The sequence below is a fragment of the Colossoma macropomum genome, unplaced genomic scaffold, assembly GCF_904425465.1.
Source record: "Colossoma macropomum unplaced genomic scaffold, Colossoma_macropomum, whole genome shotgun sequence".
Taxonomy (NCBI): Eukaryota; Metazoa; Chordata; class Actinopteri; order Characiformes; family Serrasalmidae; genus Colossoma; species Colossoma macropomum.
Window position 1 is genome coordinate 30,368,494 of NW_023494784.1, and position 24,045 is coordinate 30,392,538.

The 24,045-nt window shown below is 39.1% G+C and overlaps 1 protein-coding gene across 1 annotated transcript in view; it reads right to left on the reverse strand.

Annotated features, from left to right (window-relative positions):
- Positions 1-354: 354 nt before the first annotated feature.
- The window catches only part of LOC118806621 (inactive dipeptidyl peptidase 10-like), a 76,424-nt gene continuing 52,733 nt past the window's right edge, over positions 355-24,045 (reverse strand). Inside the window, exons 10-26 of the mRNA XM_036568113.1 lie at positions 22,796-22,893; positions 22,065-22,188; positions 21,702-21,740; positions 21,438-21,545; positions 16,207-16,298; positions 15,808-15,855; positions 14,749-14,870; positions 14,390-14,434; positions 10,537-10,635; positions 8,766-8,835; positions 5,765-5,959; positions 5,555-5,609; positions 4,236-4,335; positions 3,832-3,890; positions 3,569-3,641; positions 3,359-3,432; positions 355-1,285 (exon numbers count right to left, since the gene is read on the reverse strand). Coding sequence (XP_036424006.1) covers positions 1,148-1,285; positions 3,359-3,432; positions 3,569-3,641; positions 3,832-3,890; positions 4,236-4,335; positions 5,555-5,609; positions 5,765-5,959; positions 8,766-8,835; positions 10,537-10,635; positions 14,390-14,434; positions 14,749-14,870; positions 15,808-15,855; positions 16,207-16,298; positions 21,438-21,545; positions 21,702-21,740; positions 22,065-22,188; positions 22,796-22,893 — 1,539 coding nt within the window. The 3' untranslated portion in view covers positions 355-1,147. The remainder of the gene's footprint in view (positions 1,286-3,358; positions 3,433-3,568; positions 3,642-3,831; positions 3,891-4,235; positions 4,336-5,554; positions 5,610-5,764; positions 5,960-8,765; positions 8,836-10,536; positions 10,636-14,389; positions 14,435-14,748; positions 14,871-15,807; positions 15,856-16,206; positions 16,299-21,437; positions 21,546-21,701; positions 21,741-22,064; positions 22,189-22,795; positions 22,894-24,045) is intronic.

Genomic DNA, 24,045 nt, shown 5'->3' on the forward strand with positions numbered 1-24,045 from the left:
CTAGAACCAGGGGTGTGACACCTGGTACCTTTCACCACTATTGTAAAGAAATCTGAGTTGGTAAGTTTCTCTGCAATGCACTGTTTCACATGACTGAATTGTGCAGAAATTAAAAAAAAAATCAGTGGAATTCCCCTTTCAAGCTTTTCACTGAGACAAAACTGAGCTGCAGTTTGGATATGTTAACACAATAACAGTGCATGTATGGTTACTGAAAACAATTGCTTAACGTAGTCTTATGTGTGGACAGGGCCTCTGAGTCTGAGAATCCAACATGGGCCTGTCTAGGTTGTATACAGATGTATGTATGTGTGTGTGTGTGTGTGTGTGTGTGTGTGTGTGTGTGTGTGTGTGTGTGTGTGTGTGTGAAAGAGAGTATACCCAGCAGCTTCATCCTCCGTGTGGTTTAGGGCTAATTGATGGGAACTGCACTTCCTCTTGGTGAGAACGGTTGCCATGGAGACAGTGAGCATTTTCTTGTGCAGTAACAGACGAAGTGCAGCTCTCTTGTCCTGACATCTACCGCACAAAGACGGGGGGAACAGAAGAAAAAAAAAACATGCAGCTGTGTGACTGGAGCAGCTCCATGCGGACAGGACAGTCTGCGCTTTGATTGGCCGAACCAAGGATCAATCATAAAAGTCTGTGCTGAGACTGGCTCGATCAAGAAACGTCCAGCTTAAGATCTCAGTGATATTCTGATATGTGAAGGATTCTGACGTCGTCCTGGCAACCGAATCCATTTTCCAGTGACAAACGTCCACTGTTCATGGTCGCAGGTACACACAAACACTCAAAAGCATACACACACTCGCTCGCTTCTCAGACACAGCCTATACATCCAAATAGTCTAAACACCAAAACATGTACCCACATGCATATATACACATACCTAACCATTCACTCAAACACGCACGCACTCACATACACACAGCACACACACTTGCACAACACACACTCACACACACTACACACTCTCGCTTTTTGTCTAAAATCTTTCTCTCTGTCAGTTCAGAGTCGCAGGCCTCTGTAAAGTGAGATCCAAAAGAGTGCCGGGGAGTGTGTGTGGGCAGAGGTGTGTCTGTGCAAGTGTGTGTGTGTGTGGGTGTGTGTATGTAAAGGTCCTGCTGTAGGTACACTCTCCTCTCTACTCTTCCTCCTCCTCTTCCTCGTCACTGAGTGGCAGGGTCTCCTCTTGCAGGCAGGATCTGAAGTAGCTGCTGAGAGATGCTGAGAGATGTTGCCTACTCCGCTCTGACAGGAAGTGACCTTCATCCGGGTAAATCTACACCACAAATGGCAAACACTGAATAAACATCAGTAAGCATTAGTAAACAAACACTGTTTGAGCTGAATTAGTTGTGCTCTGGAAGGATAACCCAGATTGAAATGTCACGAATCTGAATGTACATCATCCATACTCAGTAACAATAACAATACGGTGGACTGCTGTGTCCATTAGCAACTTTTGTTACTGTATTTTCGTGAGGTCACATCAAACAGGGCTATATTTAAGTTTGCTTGGCAAAGTCAACTTTCTGTTCTTCATTTTATTTTTCTATGTGTTTGGACTGTTTTCACTGGTCGCAGTTTTAAAGTTAGAAGCATGACAGTTTGCAGGATCACAGGTCCTATACAGGAATAGTGTCCTTTGCCTTTGGGCCTGAGTGAATGTATGGTTTTGATGTAACATTGAGAAAAATTCACCAATGATGTCACAAAGGACATCTCTCACACTGTCCCTTATAGACATTACATACAAACTCACATACATCCTAGCACATATACAGTATATATACACAACCACCTAGAATCCCATAGCAGTGGCCTAACTACACCTTAGCAACCACCTGGTATACCATAGCAATGGCCTTGCAAGATGTTAGCGATCCCCTGGGATACCAAAGCAACGGCCTACCAACACCTATGTGACTGCCTGGGGTTCCACAGCAATGGCCTAGCAATACCTTAGCAACTAAGCGGGATAGCATAGGAATGGCCAAGCAACACTTTAACAACCCCCTGGCTACCACAGCAACAACCTAACAACACCTTAGCAACCACCTGGGATTCCACAGCAATGGCTATAAGATAATAGAGCAACTCCTTAGCAATGCTGCTTTTTGTGTATTGATGGTCAGGTTTACAACACAGACAAATCCAACCACTGTCTTTGGATTTTAAAATGGGTAGAAAACAGCATCCAGTCTATTGAGTGTCCCTCAGGCACATCTGACCACATCTGGAGCTCTCCTTTTAAAAAATATGTGTACTCAGGATATGCTGACGTATAGCTGCTGTAAAAACACAAAAACTGGTCCTTTCATTATCATTCCTGCAGTGTTAATAGACACTTAATTACTGTTCCAAATAAATTACTGCAAAGATTATCTCTATTCTCATTGTCACCATGGGAATAAATGATTTTGTCCACATTCCCGAGGATTACCACAGAAATCCATGGTGTCACTGCTATCCCCATTTCTGTGCAGATCTCCAAAGACTCTACAATGCATAACACTAAAAATTACAATTTGCTGTCAATATTTTAAGTAAAGATATGTTTATAATGTAAATCAACTCAGAGACACGTGAAGTCATTTACTGCGTCTAAATGCCGTTTTATGCAACATCACTGGACAGCTCAGCGTGTTTGGAGGAGAATGCTAGCTTCCAATTCTGTTATGTCAGCTAACAGACACCCATGTTGGTTAGCATCACTCTGAGTGATGTGGGAGAGACGGGTCAATCACAACAACCCATAATCCCCTTCCTTGACCCATAATGCAAACTATATATTTTTGGAGTGTAGAAGCAACACCAAAGGTGTGGACCTTCCTTTGGACACATGATAATGAGGCCATTAAGTGCCATGGCTATTTCAGATAATCTGATCTGAATCCACAACCTGGGGCAGAATAACACTAATTTATTACAAGAGAGAGCTCTGGGTCAGGAGAATTATAGAGGACTATTCACTCTGTAATTATTATAGTCAGCTTCTAAAACCTGCAGTGATAGCAGATTCGTACTGTATTAAAATCACAGATCTAATCAGTGATCACTTTAATTACATTACCTCCCTTGGTCAAACTAATCCAAGTCAAACAGTGCTGTAGATTGAGCTAACCAAAACCATGATATTTGGGAGCAATCTTTATAGCCAGTGTTAATAGGGCATTTTTACTTTTAGGCCTGCATTATTTAGGTATGGTGTAGTTTTAGTAACCGATTGCTGTGTTGCAGTATTAGCTGTGATACTCTGTCAGCTTCTACATGCTCTTTTGCTCATTTTTAATACTTATAACTTCAGGGTGGTGTTGTATGATTTGGTTTACAACTGGTGTACTTGCAGTACCTGCATTGTGTAGTTGGCTCCCACCTTCACCAGGCTCTTGATGAGCTCGGCTGAGTGCTGGAAGTGAATGTTTGCTTGAAGAAAAAAAACACGAGGGAGAGAAAAAATGAGTCAAAATTGCACTGGTTTATTTAGATCTTTCCAACTCAGTTTTTCTCTCTATCACTCTTTCATTCATTCTTTTTTTGCCTCTCTCTTTCTCTCTCTCACCATCTGCAGTTCCATGTACGAGCATCAGAGTCTGGTCTTTAAAGCCCTTGACATTCTGTAGCACACTGGAGGACTGGAGAATAGACAGGTATTTTAGAACAGCTTAAAAACTTTATATCAGATTTATAGTACTTTAGGGCACAGTACTGTGTCAAAAACACTTTATTACTTCACCACTCAGCCTTGGCACAGGCATATTTTTCGCCTGTGACAAATAAGAAAAGGAAAGCTGCTGGCTTGAGACCAGAGAGCTACAAACCCACCTGATATCTGCTATCATCCTGTAAAGGAGTTCCCAGGTAGCGCTCTGAGAATGCTGAGGCTAGAGAGAGAGAGAGAGAGAGAGAGAGAGAGAGAGAGAGAGAGAGAGAGAGAGAGAGAGAGAGAGAGAGAGAGAGAGAGAGAGAGAGAGAGAGAATGAATGAAAGAGAGACAGTGAGAAAGAGAGAAAACTTAACAGGAGGGTTAACGGAATAGTAGTGCAGGCTGTTCCTGTTTTCTTGCAAGTACAGTCAAGTACAAGCTGTTGGGGTAAGTAACAAGATAAGAAATGTGTCATGGCTCAGGGCTTGGAGTCAGGTTTATGTTTTGGTCAGAGTTGGAGATTAGTTTGAACATCAGGCTTTGGTTTAAGGCTAGGGTTGGGGGTTAGGTGAGCATGCTTTACCATGTAAAGTCCAGTCAGTCACTGGTGACATGGCCACAGCACATTTAAACAAACTTTCAGTAGATTTCACCAGCAGGAGTGTTACATATCCTCCATAACCCTGCAGACAACGCACACACAAACACACACAGACAAAACAACATTATTACAAAATAAACAGAATGTGTACTTGATAGTCCATGATACTGGGAATTCTAATCCAGGTCACACTTAGATAACAGTTTAGTCTGTAGCAGAGCTTCAGTGGGTTTCATGGATGACACACATCCAACATCAACTATGCTGCCTGTAGAATATAGTAATATTATTCATAAAACAGAAACATTTTATATTGGATAAATATCTGAAGAGCAATATCTGGCCACCTTCCATCAATTTGCTATTTAAAAGCACAGGCAGCAGTTAGCATCTCCTACTCTCTTTCCACTAATGTGTGTAAGCTAAATGGTCTGTTTCCATGGAATCATGTAGCACATTTTCAAGATCAAAATGGGACTGACACATAATCACATCCCAGAACTGAGAAAACTGGCTACAGCTAGCTAGCGTTTATCTTTACACACTGTTAGAAGGGGTGTTTCGTGTTTGTAGTTGGAGAGTAACCAAAAAATTAAATGGTTGACGCATTATTACACAACTCGCAGGATAGTGAAAAAGCAGCATCCAGCAGGGTGAGTTAACCCAGAGAAGCTGTCAGCTTCCCTAGGAGTCTACTGCAAAAGCAAGTTAGCTAGCTACCAACTAAAGAGTTATTCTTTCTTAAAACTAACATTTAATGTCATTTTCATGTTCTGTGATATTCTGTAGTGCAGAATTGCATCCCTCAGCCTCATAAGTGTGACAGTTTTCACTACAGTTCCCAGCTTGAATTATGCAAATACATCATACCATTGCAAATCCCCCCTACAGTGATGAAGAAAACCTGACAACTGACAGTAGGCAATGATGTTGGGGCTAATAAACTAAAAAAAACAAATGGCTCCCTGATTAGCCAGTTAGCATAGGAGGTGGGCTGAGTATCCCTTTAAGATAAGCAAAAATCAGACTAGTGAAAAGTCAGGTAAATGCAGTCTGGCAGAAAAAACTTAGCTAGTACAAGTCTATCAAACTGATACGCTCTTTATAAAAGTTGCAACCATTTATGTCATGATGGCTCAGATTTACACTTTTATGCATTTGGTTACTGCAGGCATTCTTTTATAATAATGTATTTATAATTTATCAAATTGCACCTAACCCAGGCTTTCTTGCTTGCATCCATCTACTAAAAAGAGGAGCACCACCACATTCATTTAACAGCAAGAAAAATATGGTCTTACCCGGCCAAACACTCCTATCCTGGTCTGATCTATGTATGGAAATTTCAGCAGGTATCTGAAATCAAAGTTTGTCACATGTTAGCAGTTGACAGATGATTAACAAATGACACATGATTAACTCTTTTGGCTTTAAAGAACAGAATACAATCTGAAAATCTGTCAATAATGAGATAAATAAAAATGAACAATGAACAGCAAAGTCTCTCTTACTCCAAAGCAGCGAGTTGGTCCTGGACCTCCACCACTCCCAGACGTTTGTGCACCTCCTGTAGAACCTTTTGACCCTGGAATCCACTGCCCCTGCCGTCCAGACGAGCCACAATGATGTTATCAGAGCTGACCAGCACAGAGTCCCAATCTACTGAGTATCGGTCATCCACCTGCTGACCACCAGGGCCACTGTCTCTACAACACAAAGAACAAGAAGCAAGGATGTCTCAAGTATCAAGAAAAACGTTCTGTATTTTGGATACTTTTTATCCATTTATAAATAACTTCTGCATTATTAACCATGCAAAAACTAATTAACAAGGCTTGTACATCATTTCACAGTCAGTGGCTGAAACAGGCCTGAACTTAATATAAATTCTGATGACAAAGTTATGAGCATCTGCATATCGTTGTGAGTATCTGCTATCACTCAAATAATAACAGCTAGAATTGCTATCATTAGTGTTAACTAAATGGTGTACCACATAGGCACAAAACTATTTCTAATAGCCTAATAGAGCCCATCCGAATAATATTGGTGACTGGTGGTTTTATCAGTATTGGCAAATATATCTGATATTTCTTGTTCGAGGGAATTGAACTTCTCGACAAAAGTGAAAAACTTTAGACTGGTGTGCCTCTGGATGGTGATGGTAGGAACGAGTGAGACAATCTTGAAAGTTTAGATTTTTTTGGAATGCTTGTGTCTGAACCAGAGGTTTCATAACAATTCAAAGCACATTGTTATCACGTATTATATTCAGTTTGCACCAATCAGTATTGTTTCTGCCTCTTCTGCTTCTGCAATTCTATAATTATAATCATGATAACACGTGTTATTCTTGTGTATAACTTGACAAAGCGAGAAAATTTACTGCCAGCTTTAAAAAAAGTTTTATGTTTCTTTGTCAATACTAATTGGGGAAGTATTTCAGAGAGAGAGAGAAAGACTTTTTTTGGTCTTTAGGACAGAGTTTCAGCAGCAGTTGAATGATGTGAATAAATATACTAAGCTTAGCAGAATAAACTATTTTTACTTCTATCTTAGATATTTTATTTATATCTTCTTTTCATTTATATACATTCATACAACAATCATAAAGAGGGGCTCTATTCTATGCACAGACATGTATGTAATGTTCAGGAGTAAAACTGAACGTATTTTGCTCTCAACTGAGCTGTCAGTTCACACTGAACATACAGACATTCCCAACGTCAAGCCAAGTGCAGAAACGAGTGTTGAAACTGAATTAGTTGATTTATTTTGCTCAACCATTTCAAATGATTCGGAATGAGCATCACTACCTCTGAGGAATATCCTGTTTAACTATATGACAGCAACAGAGGCTGAACTGGAAAATCTGAAAACAAAAACACCATCAATTATCTACTAATTTAAATTATATACTAGTTTCAATAATGAAAACATTACATGTATCTAAACCTACCAAGAACAAAGAAATAATACAAAATAAGAAAAATAAGAGGTAATTACCTTAATGAGTTAGAAACCAAAACCACAAAGAATTATGCTGCGATATTTATATTATTTAAGACTGAATTTTTGCTATAGGTTCCAGGTTTTGCTGCTTATTTGAATTTGAATTTAGGATGTGAGACAATTGAGTATATGCATCTATATATTTTTTTCTGTATCATTTAAGCACAACAGCTGCCCTTTATGTTTTGTGACAATTTCATGATGAATGGACCAACCGAAATGCTCCAAATTGCTTGGAATGAAATCTCTTTACAATGGAGATATTTGATTCTTGTTGGGCAGTGATGATATAAATGCACAATTATATCGCTCAATATTAATTTTTAGTTTCTTACAATCAGTATCAGTTTCAGCCACAAAATGTTTACATCGGTCAGGCTGTACTATGCATTGACAAGCTTTAGCTGCAAAAAACAGAAATCAATTCTAACCTGCTTCATTATGCAGAATGGGCTACTCGCATTTTAAGATGGATGGGTTAAAATCAGGGGCTGAACTAAAACTACCTGCTGACATTTGCAGCATCCCCTTTAGTCCACAGTGACCTGACTGAGCAGCCGGCAATTGATCAATGATGTCTTAATTAACCTGAGACACTTTTAAAACACAAGTCTAGGAGATGCTATATTTTTGGCAAAGCACTGGACTCTCTTCTCATCATAGCTGCCCCAGATGGCACGGCCTGGGCGAGACGCTACTGAAAAAACCACAGGGCTTCTTGTTTTTCAGGCTGATTCCAAACGGCAGAGAGCTGAATGCAGCTTAAATGCTTTTTGTGAACAGATGGCAGCTTAGACGTTTGATGTCAGCAATTTTGTCTTAAGGTGTGAACCCTAAAGTCACAGCAGGTGTCAAAAGCATAAAAAACATACTGGTAAAGATAAAAGCAATTTTGCCAAGTTAATTAGCACCTAAGGGAAGCTTTGTGCTGTTTTCAGGAAGGCAAACAAATTAAAATCCACAGCAGACTTTGAGGAGCACATTAAGAGTTTACCATCTTTCAGCACTGTGATTACAGTGTTTAACACAATCAGGATAAGTGGATAAATATCCTCTTTCTCGGTGTACTAATACTAATGTATACAGCAGATCCTTTCCTGCAAGAGCATGTTCATCTCTAAATGGAAAATTACCTGCAGCTGCATTCCTCACTCATCACAATAGCTCTTAATGTAAACACGCAGCAGAGCGATGATCATTATGAGATGCGTCAGTTGTTCCTTTCCCTCCCCTCAACTATACTCTCCTCTTCCCCTCAAGCCTCATGTGCCCTCCTCTGCTCTTCTCTGCTCTTGTCTTCTCTCCTTCTTTCTACTCTCCTGTCCTCTGCTGTTCTGAAAGTACAATGGTGTTCATTAACCCTTCCAGTGTTCATTGTCTCCACATATAATTTGAGGAGGGCAGAGGTCTGGCAATTGCATGTGTAGTTAAAGACGGCTAAGCAGAGAGGACGCTGATAGCTTCTGATCAAACTTGCTCTTACAGCAGCACAGTGCTTACATCATAAGCAGCAGTCCATATTGGCGTGAGTCGGAGAAGTCAGGCGGGAGAGCAATCTTCAGAGGGAGGTCTACAGATTGAACAAAATGTTCTGAGCATCATTAAGTTCACAATAGCCTTAGAAGACCTACAACGTTTCATGAAATAACTCTGTCAACATTTACATTTCATAACAAAAGCATCATATGGATTATTTAACAGTGTCAGATAGATATACAATTTGAGGATATCTGTTCATGAGTAAGTAAAGAGTCATATCAAGACCATGCAGCTCACATATATACACTGAGCACTTTATCAGGAACACCTGTACACCTAGTCATTCATGCAATTATCTAATCAGCCAATTGTGTGGCAGCAGTGCAGTGCAGAAAATCATGCAGATACTCGTCAGTGGCTTCAGATAACATCAACAATCAGAATGGGGAAAATGTGATGGTTGATGTGAACATTACCTGAAGCTGTACACCTGTATCTGCATAATTTTATGCACTGCACTGCTGCCGCCCTGCGATGGACTGGCGACCTGTCCAGGGTGTATCCTGCCTTCCGCCCAATGACAGCTGGGATAGGCTCCAGCACCCCACCGCGACCCAGAAGGATAAGCGGTTTAGATGATGTATGTTTGTATGCACTGCTGCCACACAACTGGCTGGCACGACTGTCAATGGCAGACAGGATGGTTTGAGTATTTCTATAACTACTGATCTCCTGGGATTTCCACACAGAGGAAAGTTTACTCAGAATGGTGCAATAAAGAAAAAACATCCAGTGAGCGGCAGTTCTGCAGATGGAAATGCCTTCTTGATGAGAAAGGTCAACAGAGAATGGACAGACTGTTTCGAATGGACAAATAGGCTACAGTAACTCAGAAAACCACTCTGTACAATTGTCGTGAGCAGAAAACATCTCAGAATGCACAGCATATTGAATGTTAAGGCGGATGGGCTACAACAGCGGAAGACTATGTCAGGTTTTACTTCTGTCTGCCAAGAGCAGAAAGCTGAGGCTGCAGTGGGCACATGCTCATCAAAGGTGGACAGTTGAAGACTGGAAAAACATAGTCTGGTCTGATGAATCTCTGGTCACAGATAGTCAGAATTTGGTGCCAGCATGAATTTATGGACCCTGGACCCTCTGTGGTACAATGGGAGATTCATAGCATGAAAGAACACCTGAAAAATCTTCAAGATTTGTGTGATGCAATCATGACAACATGGACCAAAATCTCAAAGGATCAATCTAATGTTATAGAATCTATATCAAGAAGAATTGTGGCTGTTTTGAGACCAAAGGGCAAAGGGAGGCCCTACCCAGTATTAGTATAGTGTTCCTAATAAAGTGCTCAGTACGTATATACATATATATATATATATATATACACACACACACACAAATATATATGTAAACAGTGAAAGTACGTTATGGGAAAAAATATTAGAAAAAATAAAAGATAAAATATAAAACTTTTGCACAGGTTGCATTTAATTTTTCATTTTTCACCAATCAGTTACTTTCAGTAAATAAACACTAATTGTGCATTAAAACATTCAGAAGTGTGTTGAGAACACATTTATTTTCACTTGTCCATAACCCTTCATATACATTCAGAACTATTTTTGTAAGTTTACAGAAACATCAAAAACACACTGTGTTATGTTGAGTCATGCTCTCCTGCACTTGGAATAAAACCTTATTACATCAACTCACATTAAAAGTTAAGAATAAAGGTTTTGTTCCTACAGTAACAATATGTAAAATGATTATTTACCAAAGCGGTCAGTCTGCAGGGATTTATATTCAGTAAGCTGGATCCTCTTGTACCTCAGAGCAGCTTTGAGAAGTGAGTTATTCTCCAGAATGAAATAATCTAGGTACAGAGACACAAAGTGAGACATCTAAACAAGTAAACAGGTGGAGTCATCAAAGAGCTGAGTGTGTTTCACAAGTGTTTTCTTCCCCAAAACAACCCTGTTCTCCTCTCCCTGCAGCATGGCCACTCAATGTGATTCACTTACTGAGGTGTTATGATGTGATCTATTTTATGCTATGACCACAGTCATTTAGCTGCTGCCTGCCAACCATACTCTGCGTCTGCAGAGATTCTGCCTCCAAGGGGAGCCACATCAAAATGAGTAAGGTGAGGTTTATAGGGGCTCCGCTGCCTCTTTTAATCATAAAAACACTGACTAAAACCCAATTCAAAACCAGGTCAGCTCTACTAAAGGAGCAGCACTGAGAGTACTGGCATACACCAGATTCCAAATCACTGATTACATTAGCAAATGGTCAGGTAGATGCTTTGAAAGCATCAGAAAAAAGGACACTGGACTCAAAAACAAATTTCAAATAAACCATTCATAATGTGTATTACCTTCTGGACTTTGCAGGGATAACACACAAAATGCATCCTGCAGTTCCCTGTTATACAGGGGTAGCTGTTTTATATGACAAAGTAAGCAATGATTATGTGTAGGGAAGGCACATGTTATTGACTTAGCAGTAAATATCAATGAGCAGAATTTAGTGGGGTTTTTTTTCTATTTTTGTATGCATGAGTGCATTACACGCCTGCCCTGCAATGGACTGGTGACCTGCTTTCCGTCCAATGACAGCTGGGATAGGCTCCAGCACCCCCTGCGACCCAGAAGGATAAGCGGTTTAGATGATGTGTGTGTGTGTGTGTGTGTTCCACGATTTAATTGGGTTTACTTTATTTACACTTACATCAGCAGGGTTGCCAACTTTGGTGAAGTGAGACTTTCAGGTGGCTGGAGTGAGACTGGAGTGAGATTTTCAGGTGACTGGAGTGAGACTGGAGTGAGATTTTTAATTTTGCATGCACAAGTGCATATTCACTGTTACACTGCTTAAAACACTGATTTGAACCACAGCTCCTAGTCCTTAGCAGGTAGACCCATAGTTATTCAACCAGGCCTCATGGACAACAGCTGGTTCACACTGTTGCTCCAGCGTAGCTTAAGATACCCAAACAAAGCCTATAAGAAATGCCTAAATACTTAGTATAGGTGGGCTGAAAGCTGAGTTTGATCAAAACATATTTTGAGACAGCTGTTTTTGAACTGTTTCTACAGGCTAGTTTCCAGGTTGCAAACACCATAAGCCTAATAATAATTTTAGAATAATTTTAATCAAGTATACCTGTCTGTCTTGTTCAGGGACAGTTAAATGGTGTTTACTGCGATTGTGTTTTATTTTCCCTTGAATTTCCCCTTGTACTTTCCAGTTGGTAGAGATAAAGCAATAAGTACTGAGATTACTTTTTCCACAGGAAGTATTAAGCAAAGTAATCCCACTATATTTTCAGAGAAGTAATCCATAATTTTTAATGGATTGCCTTTTTGAGTAACTACCCTAATAGAGTTGGGAGCAGATGATGAGGATATGAAATCAATACAAACAGGAATTTAAAGCCATACAAATTAGTAGCTAAGGAATTCAACACGTGTTACACTCATGGGTATCAGAGTGATCTTTTAGAAAGAGAGAGAGAGAGAGACGCTGTGCTAGTGACATAAAAAAGCTGCGGAAGATACAGCCGATGTCCTCTCAATAGACTACAATATGAACCAATCAGATGTCACCATGCAAAAAATCATAAAATGGTCAGACTGCAAGTTTGTTCTGAGTGCAGCATAAGAGCATGAGAAAGACCCAAAATCGTGAGATTCACACCAAAACCGTGAGAGCTGGCAATCCTGCGTCAGTGATTCACCCTGTGAGCATAAGTGACTATCACACTGGAAAAATAAACAGGACAAAAAATGCCATCAGAATTTGTGTTTTTCTTTCCTCATTTTAGCTAAATGTCTAGCTTTCATTAGGTCTTTTCACACATCATTGATTTTTACAGTTGCTAAAACAGGTGTGATTTTTCACACACGGAAGCTTTCATGTCAAGTCCAGTGCCCTTTTTTCTCGAACTCTCTGAAAAATCGGAATGTACTGATTAAAAGTGATTCACTGAGTAGCAGCAAAGTTGATGGTATCCTTTTTCTTGCAGACAGTGAGACTCAGACACAGACACTGAGGACATTCCATTCTGTCAATATCTCAACACGACAGAGATTTCCACTTGAGCTGAAGCTGAAGTATCTCAAACTCAGTGACTGCTTTAGCCTAGAGCTCCTTACCCATAAGCTTTGTTGCAAATGAAAACTGTCCTAGATACAGCCAGGCCAATAAATATTTGGACATCAACAAAATCATTATTATTTTAGCTGTCTACCACAGTATATCGGAGTTGAAATTAAATAATGAATGTGAGCTCAAAGTGACTTCAATATCATTTCATTTCATTTCATTTTAGAGTATTTACATCCAAATTGCGGAAACGGTGTAGGAATTACACCCATTTTCAAACACTGGCCCCTCATTTTTAGGGGCTCAAAAGTATATGGACAAACTAACAATCATAAATTGATTTCATTGTTAATACTTGGTAGCAAATACCAATGACTGTCTGGAATCCATGGACATCACATGATGCTGCATTACTTCCCTGGTGATGCTCTGCCAGGCCTTAACTGTAGCTGTCTTCAATTCCTGCTTGTTCTTCGGTTTTGGTTTCAGTAAGCAAAATGCATGCTACTTTGGAAGTCAGGTGCTTGACTTGACGACTGTACAACGTTTCACTTTTTCTTTTGTCACCAGTTACACCATCAATAAATACAAGAGAAGCAGTTCCACTGGCAGCCACACATGCCCACCCCATGACACTACCAACATCATGTTTGACAGATTAGGTGGTAGGATTTGGATCACAAGCAGTTCCTTCACTCTAATATTTAGTGGTAAATCCTTTGTATTTACTCTTGATTGTTGACTTTGACACAGATATGCCTACTGGAGGGTGATGCTTGATCTGGTCAACTGGTATGAAATTATTTTTCTTTACCAGGGAAAGAATCCAGCACAGTTGTTTTCTATGGTCTTTTAGGTCTTTTTGATGTTTTTGAGCTCACTGTTGCAGTCGTTTTTTAAAGAATGTACAAAATAGTCGATTGGGCCACACCTATTATACGTTTTGCTATCTCACAGATGGGTTTGTTTAGCTTTTTCAATGTAATTATGGCTTGCTTCATTGGCAGTGACAGCTCTTTGGACTTCATATTGAGTGCTAACAGCAATAGATCCCCAATGCAAATGCCACACTCGAAATCAACCTTTATCTGCTCACTTGTAAGTGAAATAATGAGGGAATAATACACACCAGGCATCAGAACAGATAAACAGCCAACTGTCAAATTACTTTGAGGGTGTGCTATGTGTGAAAATGATTTGGATGTAAATACCCTCAAATTAAAGCAGAAAGTCTGCACTTTGGACTCATATTCATTTTTTTATTTTATCTCCAGCATGCTGTAGTAGACAGCTAAAATAACAATTAATTTGTTGACGTCCAAATATTTCTGGACCTAATTGTATACTGACTATGTAAAATACCAATGCTTTTAAATGATTAAAACATTGATATTTATCAATAGTTCTGTCTTAATTTATATTCTTTTTCAAAATTGCTTATCATTGCCAGCCCTAATTATGTATCAGACTTCTCTGCATGAGTTGTGAAATATATTAATACTAAAGAGGTCAACACTCACTGGCTGTGTTAAGTGTGTGGAGGATCACTGTGGGGGCTCCCGGTCCTAAACAGAAGAGATAAACAGCCATCAAACAACAATGTTGAGTGTTCTAGCACAGTAATGCAGAAGAGTGTAGAGGGGGGTGTGTGTGTGTGTGTGTCTTATTGCATTGTTCAGAATGTTTAAAAACCCTGTCACTATGGTGATTTCTGTCCATGTAGCTGCAGACAAAGAGTCAGTGACAAAGTAACTCTTTTCTTATTCATAAACAAATACAGTTTGAAAAGGGCAACTCAGTCAAACAGCACTCAGTTGTGTGTGTGTGTGTGCGTGTCTGTGAGAGAGAGAGAGAGAGAGAAAGAGACAGAGAGATATACCTTTACAGTGCAGTATGACGTGCTGATGTGTTGGGCTGAAGTCGGCACTGAAGAAAGTGCAGTGAGCTTTATTCAGGTCACAGGTCAGACATCGTCGTGGGAACAAACCAACCGTGGACACACTGAACACAGAAACCACCCACCGTCATATTTGAATAAGATATAATTTTATTTCACCAAGTTTTAAATTTAATTTGTAGTAAGATTATAGATTAATGCAGGTCAAGCCAAATGAATCAACACAGGTGTGTTATAATCTGTAAATCACTGTGGATTTCTCACTCATTGCTCTTTGAAACAAGCAGGGAAATCATGTCTGCTTGTTTCAGATTCTAATGTGCTATTTTTTGATACCACATGTGTGTTTGTAAGTACAGGAGGAGGCATTTTATTCTTATTTGAATTTGCTGAACAGTTACTGTAATGCATACCCTTTACAGGAACAACACGCACATGAAGCATGCATGGCATATTCATTAACAGTGCAGTAACACTCCATTACAATTACACAATCATTTTGAAACATTCATTAAATACACTTCTGAATTAGTAATGAACATGTAATGAACTGAAAACTCCCTCACTGATACTTCATGAAATGCTCACAAATAAATTAAAATCTAATATCTAAAATCTAATGAACAGCCTATGATACTAAAGAACCAGCAAGCCTACTCAAGAGAAAGTCAAATTTTTCAGTGTTTAAAATAATCAACTTGTCAAATGGCACTGAATATTGAATATAGTGAATATTTATTTCATGAACAGTTTCACATCATGTATATACATGATCATAATTTGCACTGTAAGGCTTTTAAAAAGTATCAAGGAAACAATCATGAATGAAAAGCGAAAATCTGTGGAATGTCATGTGCTTAGAATCGTATTTGTTTCCTCAAAATAAAGAATGTGTATTTTAATGTATTCATGAACATTTCATGAAGTACATACTAAGCATCGTTGAGGGTGCTCATTGAGCAAAGACTAATACAGCTTTAAAGGTTCAATTTGACCAAAGACAAAGAGGAATCTGCACATGGCTGTTCGAAAATCACTCACCTAAACAACTGTCGTCTTCTTGGTGACCCTTCAGTACTTAAGAAATATCTGTGGGGTGAAAACATGTTAATATTTACAGGACAGCCACAGTATTGTTCTAGCTCCTGGTAAAGTACAAGTTAAGCATTGACTCTGGTGGGTTATAGCAGCCCCTCTATGATCAGCAGTACTTATATCTCAGCTTTGAAAACTCTTCTTCACTGGTAATCACTGCAGCTGGTAGAATTTAAAAAATACTGTAGTTTGAAATAGGTACAAGACAAGCACCAATACATATAATGCAACCTCTTTTTCTATTTCTATTTTCTAGGCATTCTTTTCTAGGAATTTCTTATTATTATCCATTTTCTACCAATTTTGTCCCAAGGTAGGTGTGATTGATCATAATATCTCACTCACATGGTCTGGGAGTTTTCATCATAGGCCACAATCTCTGTCACTTCCCAGTTACCTGACGTCAGGTGACGCACCTCGTTTTGATCCGCCCTAACCTGAGGAGAGATCACCATCATAGTAAAAAAATGACAATGCCGACAAAAGTGTTTTAACTCCTGTAATTAATCTATTATGCCCTTACACTAACATACTGTAGGCTCCCATGCATGCCCTGTTGGTGGCCACATCACTAAAAACTCAAAGTTGATGTGAAATGAAAATCGTAACACACTTTCCTTCAGCGCTGTGACACACAAAAGCATACATTTTGATGGAAGATTACAGAAAAACAAGAATTTTGTCTTTTAAGTGACATGATGAATTCATGATAAAATGGTCAGATGTGATTTCACATTCACTGTAATGCACCTCTCAGATTCCAAACATAAGAAAATCCCAAAACCTTAAAACCTTGAAGTAATATCATCATCATTTAACTTCAACTGACATTAACTCTCACTAAATTTCTCTCTGTTTAGCTAACAAAAAGCTGTCTGAAGTGTGAGTGGTGAGATAAAATAACTGAAGTTTGCATCAGTGATGTTAATCAAGCTCACAGCTATCGGCTGCTGAAGTAAAAATGGAATGGAAAAGTGAGGTCAAGTCGCTCTTTAAAACTCAACAAAACTCTCATTGGTCAGAAGGATTTCTGATTTCTTATCTGGATGGATGATGAACTGTGACCTCTGGGCAAAGCTTTGTTAAAGAGTATGGTAAGGCTGTAGAGTGATAGTGCATACAAAATACTATAAATGTGCATAAAACATGTTTATTGTTACTGGGTGTAATAAATGTTATCTTTTATTTGTTTATATAACAGAATAAGCCCAGACTCACAGTAAATAAGATGCTTTTCATCTTTGCATGCTATCTTTCAGTAACTAAACACAGAACATCTCAACATTTTTTCATATCTGCAAAGACCTGAGCATCATTCATAGCCAACATTCAGCACTATTTGCTATTTATATTTCATAAAGATTAAACTGGCCTACAACAATGTTTCAAATTAGTGCAGATGCTTTCACAAATCATTTCAACAGCACTGAGAACTCAGAGAAGTAGTTTAAAAAAACACTCTTTCCTTTGCTCTCCTACATTGCACATTGCTGATGCATTCAAACAGGGTTAGCAGCTCATTGTAGGCAATAAGCTATAACTTGGTTCTTGGTCTTAACTTTGTCGTAACTCCTTCATAACAAAGTCATACTGCAAGGACTGACTTTTGTCTTTTTTATTACATTATTTTCAATTATGTTTCATTTTAAAATAAAATAAAAAGAACAAAATCCAATATTTGGTTTATGAGTTTCAGTTTTCAGCTCAGAATGTCCCAAATGCTGGGCCGTTTTACGTTTTTGGTGAATTATTTTTATTTTGGTGCAATACTAGAAGGCCAAATGCATCCATAGCCTTCCTTATTAATATACAGAGGATAAAGACCAATCAAATGCAGTCACAGACACAGACAGACTAAAGAACAATCAAATCTATCAATCAGATCAAATTATCTGCTGAGGCAATTCAAAGTGGTCACTGTTGTGGCTGTATACATTCTGCCTTAATGTGATGCTAAGCTAGCGCTATTAACGTTAGCCACTGTGGTCAGCAAACAACAGTCTCTCCACCCAGAGGCAGCGGTCATGATCGCAGATGACTTCAGACAGATCCCCAGATTCATCCAGCATGTGCTCTGTCCAACCAGAGAGAAACATACTAGATCACGTTTACACAAACATACAGGACACTTACAGTGCCACTCCGCTCCCCTACTTCGAACAAAGCCATCGTATCTTATTGTTCATGAAGCCAACATACCGGCTGCTCCTGAAATGGGTTGAAGGTGCAGTACGCACAGTGCGTGTGTGACAAGAGGGAGCAGAATCAATACTGCAAGATTGCTTTGAACACACAGACTGGGAGATGTTCAGAACATCAGCCACCTCAGGCTCTCAGGTAGATGCGAATGGATTCATCAGGGAGTGTGTTGATGATGTAGTCCAAACAAAGAATATTCACATTCTTCCAAACCAAAAACGCTGGACAAACAGTAAAGTCCGCACTTTACTTAAAGCATGTGATGCAGCCGTCAGATCTGGGAACAGGGAAGATCTGAGAGCTGCCAGACACAATCTGAAAGCTGGCATCACGGCTGCCAAGAATGCATCGGTGCCTCAGTGCATGTGGCAGGGAATCCAGGCAGTGACTCACTAGAAGAGCAAAGTCAACAGTTTATCAGCCACAGGTGCCTCCCTCCCTGAGCTCAACTCATTCTATGCCTGCTGTGAGATCAACCAAGCTCAGTTGACCAGTTAAGCCTGCAGTCCATCTGCAGAAGAAAAGGTACTCACACTGTCACAGATGAGGTCAGGAGAGCTCTTTCGAGAAACACACATGCAAAGCCGCCAGACCCAATGGCATCCCAGAACAGGTCCGGGAAGCATGTGCCAACAGGACTGCCACTTTCTCAGACACTTTCAACCTCACCTTAGCACAGTCTACTGTTCCCACCTGCTTCAAAGCCACAACCTTATTATCATACCAAAGAAATCTAACATCACAAGCCTTAATATGGGAAGCTGCCAATGCTTTAAAAAAAATACTTTTCTTAAAAAAAAAAGTCTTAACTCAGTCAAGTCATTAAAACTGCTTTCCAATTTAGAGATTGTGATGATTTGTTAGAATAATCACACTATTAATAATTCAATTTATATTAATTAATGTATTAAGGTTACACATTTGTGGTTAAAAGAATTTTATGAGACCAATTAATTAAAACTGAGTCATTAAACTAGTCCAAAAATTCTGAGGCCTGTCAATATAACTGGGGCACTCACTTGAGAAATAGACTTTGCTGTATAGAACTACAACCCCATTTCCAAAAATGTTAGGATGCTCTGAAAAATGTAAATAAAAACCAAACGCAAGGATGTGCAAATCACTTAAAAACCTACATTTCATTGAAAATTCTTTAAAGACAACATATCAAATGTTGAAACTGAGAAATTTTATTGTTTTTTGAAAAATATTTGCCCATTTTGAATTTGATGCCAGCAATGTTCCAAAAAAGTTGGGACGAGGGCAATAAAAGGCTGGTAAAGTTGTGTAATGCTTAAAAAAATAGTCTTTCAGAAGTAAAGGTGAGGAGGGGTTCACCACTCTGTGAAAGACTACACGAGCAAATAGTGCAACAATTCAAGAATAACGTTTCTCAATGTAAAATAGCAAAGAACTTCTGCTTTTAATCATCTATGGTATATAATATCATTAAAGATTCAGGGAATCGAGATAAATCTCTGTATGCAAGGGACAAGGCCAAAAACCAGTATTCGCTATCCGTGATCTTTGGGCCTTCAGACAGCACAGCATTAAAAACGGACATGATTCTGTAGTGGAAATCACTGCATGGGCTCAGAAAAACTTCCAAAAAACACTGTCTATGAAAACAGTTCGTTACTCCATCCACAAATGCTAATAAAACTCTAAAACACACAGAAGAAACCACATATAAACAGGATCCAGAAATGCTGCCACCTTCTCTGGGCCTGAGCTCATTCAAAATGGACTGAGGGGAAGTGGACAAGTGTCCTGTGGTCTGACGAATCAATATTTGAATTTCTTTTTGGAAATTATGGACGCTGTGTCCTCCGAGCTAAAGACCAATCAGTTTGTTATCAGTGCACATTTCAAAAGCTAGTATTCATGATGGTATGGGGTGCATTAGTGCACATGGCATGGGTGACTGGCACATATGTGAAGGCACCATTAATGCTGAACGATATATACATGTTTTGGCAACATATGCTGCCATCCAGGTGACTTCTTTTTTAGGGAAGGCCTTGCATATTTCAGCAAGACAACGTCAAACCACATTCTGCATGTATTACAACAGTGAGGCTCCATATTAAAAGTGTCCGGGTGCTAAACTGACCTGCCTGCAGTCCAGACCTGTTACCACTGAAAACATTTGGCACATTATAAAATGAAAAATACAACAAAGGAGACCCTGAACTGTTGAGCAGCTGAAATCCTATATCAAACAAGAATGGAAAAACATACCACTTTCAAAACTACAGCAGTCAGTTCCCAAATGCTTACAGAGTGTTGTTAAAAGAAGAGGTGATGAAACACAGTGGTAAACATACCCCTGCCCCAGCTTTTTTGGAACGTGTTGTTGGCATCAAATTCAAAATGGGCTTATATTTTCCTAAAAACAATAAAATTTCTCAGTTTCAGCATTTGATTTGTTGTTTTTGTACTACTTTCAATGAAATATAGGGTTTAAATCATTTGCACATCAGTGAATTTTATTTTTATTTACATTTTGCACAGTATCCCAACCTCTTTGGAAACGGGGTTGTAATATAATTGGTGAGTAGCCTATCTTCCTCATTTCATTTCTATGACTGATGTCTGGTAGGTGAAGAAGCACAGTCATCACTGGATCATTTATATAATTGGAGCAGTCTTGTAAGGAAATAAATCTTTCACTACTGTACTTACAGCAACCATACTAATTATCCTGCACACTACACCACTACAGCAAACCTTCAGAGTAAATACCTTCACAGTGCAGAATAAAGAGCAATATCAGCGGTACTATGTTATATATATGAACACAGCACAGACACCTATATGGCAACATAAATCTTCAGCTGTGATCACAGCAACACACCTGCATTGCACGAGTGTGTGTACTGTGTCTTTGATACTGATACCAAAACAATACCATTACAAAAAAATTAATCCAATAATAATTCAAGGTCTACTGGACTGGACACAGAAAAATAGTCCGTATCTCAGTTTTTAAATTCAATTTCGCTCTCAGTGCAAAACTCTTCACATCGTAAACTAAATCATTTCAACAAGGCCTCACTCAAAGGGCTTTAAGGAGTAGATTAAAAATGAAGAACCTTCTGTTGGCTAACACTGTCTAAAACAAATAGAAAAATAGGCTGTTCGTGTGGATTGTTTCTAGGGGCATTATGTCACATGTTAGAGAACAGAACTCTGACTTTTTCTAGATACAGTCAAATTAGCTTGCACAGTTTAATTCAAAACGATGATGATTCATTGCAATTTCAATATATTGAACTGAAGGTATTGGAGGTTGGAGTGTCGAACTGTCAACCACACTATTGTATTGAAAAGAATTAAACTTTCGATACATCATGCAACAGTACTGAGATGTTTACCTGGGTGGTGAACATTGCAATGTGGTGAAAATCTCCACGGCCACCCTGCTTTACTGGAACGGCCAGGAAAAAGCGACTGCCATCTTGCGAAAAGAAAGGCTCCTGGTTCTGCAGAGAGACAAAAACACACAGAGCTAACACATAACCTCAAGGTGCTGATGTACTAGAGCTTCTAAATGCTCTTTAACTGAAGAGCTCTCCAAAAGTAACACTTGAGCTGCTGGGTTAAAACAGAGAGAGGGGGTGGTGGGTGGTGGATCTCACCTGCTTGGAGAGCCAGAGCTCTGATGTCTCCTCATGTCTCTAAAAACACACACAAACATATCATCACCTATAAGGTGGGCACTCTGATGGTATTTTATCATATCATTGTACATACTGACAGTACTGACCACCCGCAAGACAGCAGTAGTTGTCATATTTAAATGATTTTACTGTAGCACACTGTAATGTGCCAAATCTTTTTCTGTTCCAACTTATCACACCTCAGAAAACTAAATATCTTCTAAAAATTTGTTCAAGTAATGTAATATTATAACTTTGTCATATCACCCATCCCATACATATATATAAATGTGTGTGTGTGTGTGTGCGTGTGTGTGTGTGTGTGTTTTTCTGTGTGTAAACCTTGATGCAGGCTCCAGTGGTGGAGTCACACACAGTCAGGATAGAAATGTTCTGAGCTCGATTCAACCACCTGACGGCAGTCTTAGTCTTACTTATCCACTTCACCATCACCACATAATGTTCCCTAAAAACAAACACACATGCATGTAGACACGAGTTATCACACCACAGCCAAACTAGACAGCGACAGAGAGAAGCAAACAAACAAAGACATTGAATTTGTAAATCACCCACTAAGAGGATCATAGTTTAAGAGGCAATTTAACAGCATTCCTACTATTAAGTAAGTAACTGATCAAGTAAGCTTTCACTGTCTTCAGGACAGACAGTAAGTGTTAAGCAATATCCAAGCACACACACTCCACACTGTGTTAAGTCTTGATTGATTTTTTTTTCCATTTCTCTTTATCCAGTTATTTTCACAGCTGTTTATTAAGCATGCACATTTTTTCCTATTCCACCAATATCTAACACTTGCAGGTTCTAATTATTCTCCTCTATTCTTTGCTGTAATTTTCCTGTCCTCCATAATACATGCTAGTGTATAATTATGTGGCTCTCTAATAGCGCTGGACTGAATTGAATGGAACTGAAATGAGGGAGAAACAGAGACAGTGAGGAACACAGAGAGAGAGAGAGGATAGGCAGTCTAGATGATACACTGAGATTCACATTTGCTCTCTCTCACATTAGCAGGTTATTTAACAATCTGCCTGTTTAAGTACACACACCTGAGTTTGAGGCCATCAGGGGGTGTGAGTTCCAGAGTGTGCGTTGGTCCGTAAAGATTTACCACAAACAGTTTGACCATGGGGTTGGGCTGACCTGCCTTCAAACACAACAATACACACAATTACACAGGACAGCCCGGCTAAACCCGACAATTATGGATGATTACACTGGAAGCACTGTTAATCTGTAGGGAGTTGTTCATCAGACGTTTGGAGTGTGTTTGTGTGTGTGTGTGTGTGTGTGTGTGTGTGTGTGTGTGTGTGTGTGTGTCCACAACAGCATGAAAATACAATGATTCTGACCTTCTAGGACATCTGGATCATTTCTAAGAGGAAAGAAATGCAAGAAATGCATTTTTACCTAAAAACTAAAAGAGTGAAGATGCTTTCTCTTGGCAACTGATGTTAAGTTAAGGATATTGGTAGGCATGTGCACAAGGAGGATACAAATATCTGTGCTAAATGTAATTCTGTAATGTAATCTTAGAATAAAGGCAGTGTTTGTCTTTACTGGCAGGCGCAGCATGTAGACTATCCATACACCCTGTGTAAATGTGTGTATAGTATATATAGTGCATATACTAAAAAAAGAAAGTGTTTATAAACGCTTGCTCATTCAATATTACTTCCTAAACCAATTATATTAACAGGGAGTTTGTCCCCCATTTGCTGCAGTAACAGCCTCTACTTTTCTAGGCTTTACATTAGAGGTTGGAACATTGCTGTGAGAATCTAATTGTATTCAGCGACAAGAGCATTACTGAGGTCAGGTACTGATGTTGGATGATTAAGTCTGAATCAAAAATGCCACTTTAACTCATCCCAAAGTGATCTGTGCTGGGGAGCTTTACACCCCTCTAGCCAAGGCTTGGCATTGGGCATCGTGACCACACACACATGAGGGGCTGCTCCGGAGTATCCCATTCTATTGGCAATGCTTTTGTATGGAAATTATAAGCTACAAGCTGTCTGTGTGCAACTGAATGCCTGTATCAGCAAATAAATACTTTTGGACATATACTGTGTGTAAATAATTTCCATATGAATAAAATATATAGCCAAAAGCAAGTAAAATATAGTCAAAAGTAAAAACGATGTTGATGTAATATACAGTACCACGCAAAAGTCAGAGATCATTGTTCATGTATTCAAAGTCCTGTCTAAATAACCCTTGTGTAAGGTATTAATTTTTCAGCATCAAAGAAAAGTATATATTTATACTTATTCCATTGCTGGAATATTCACACACA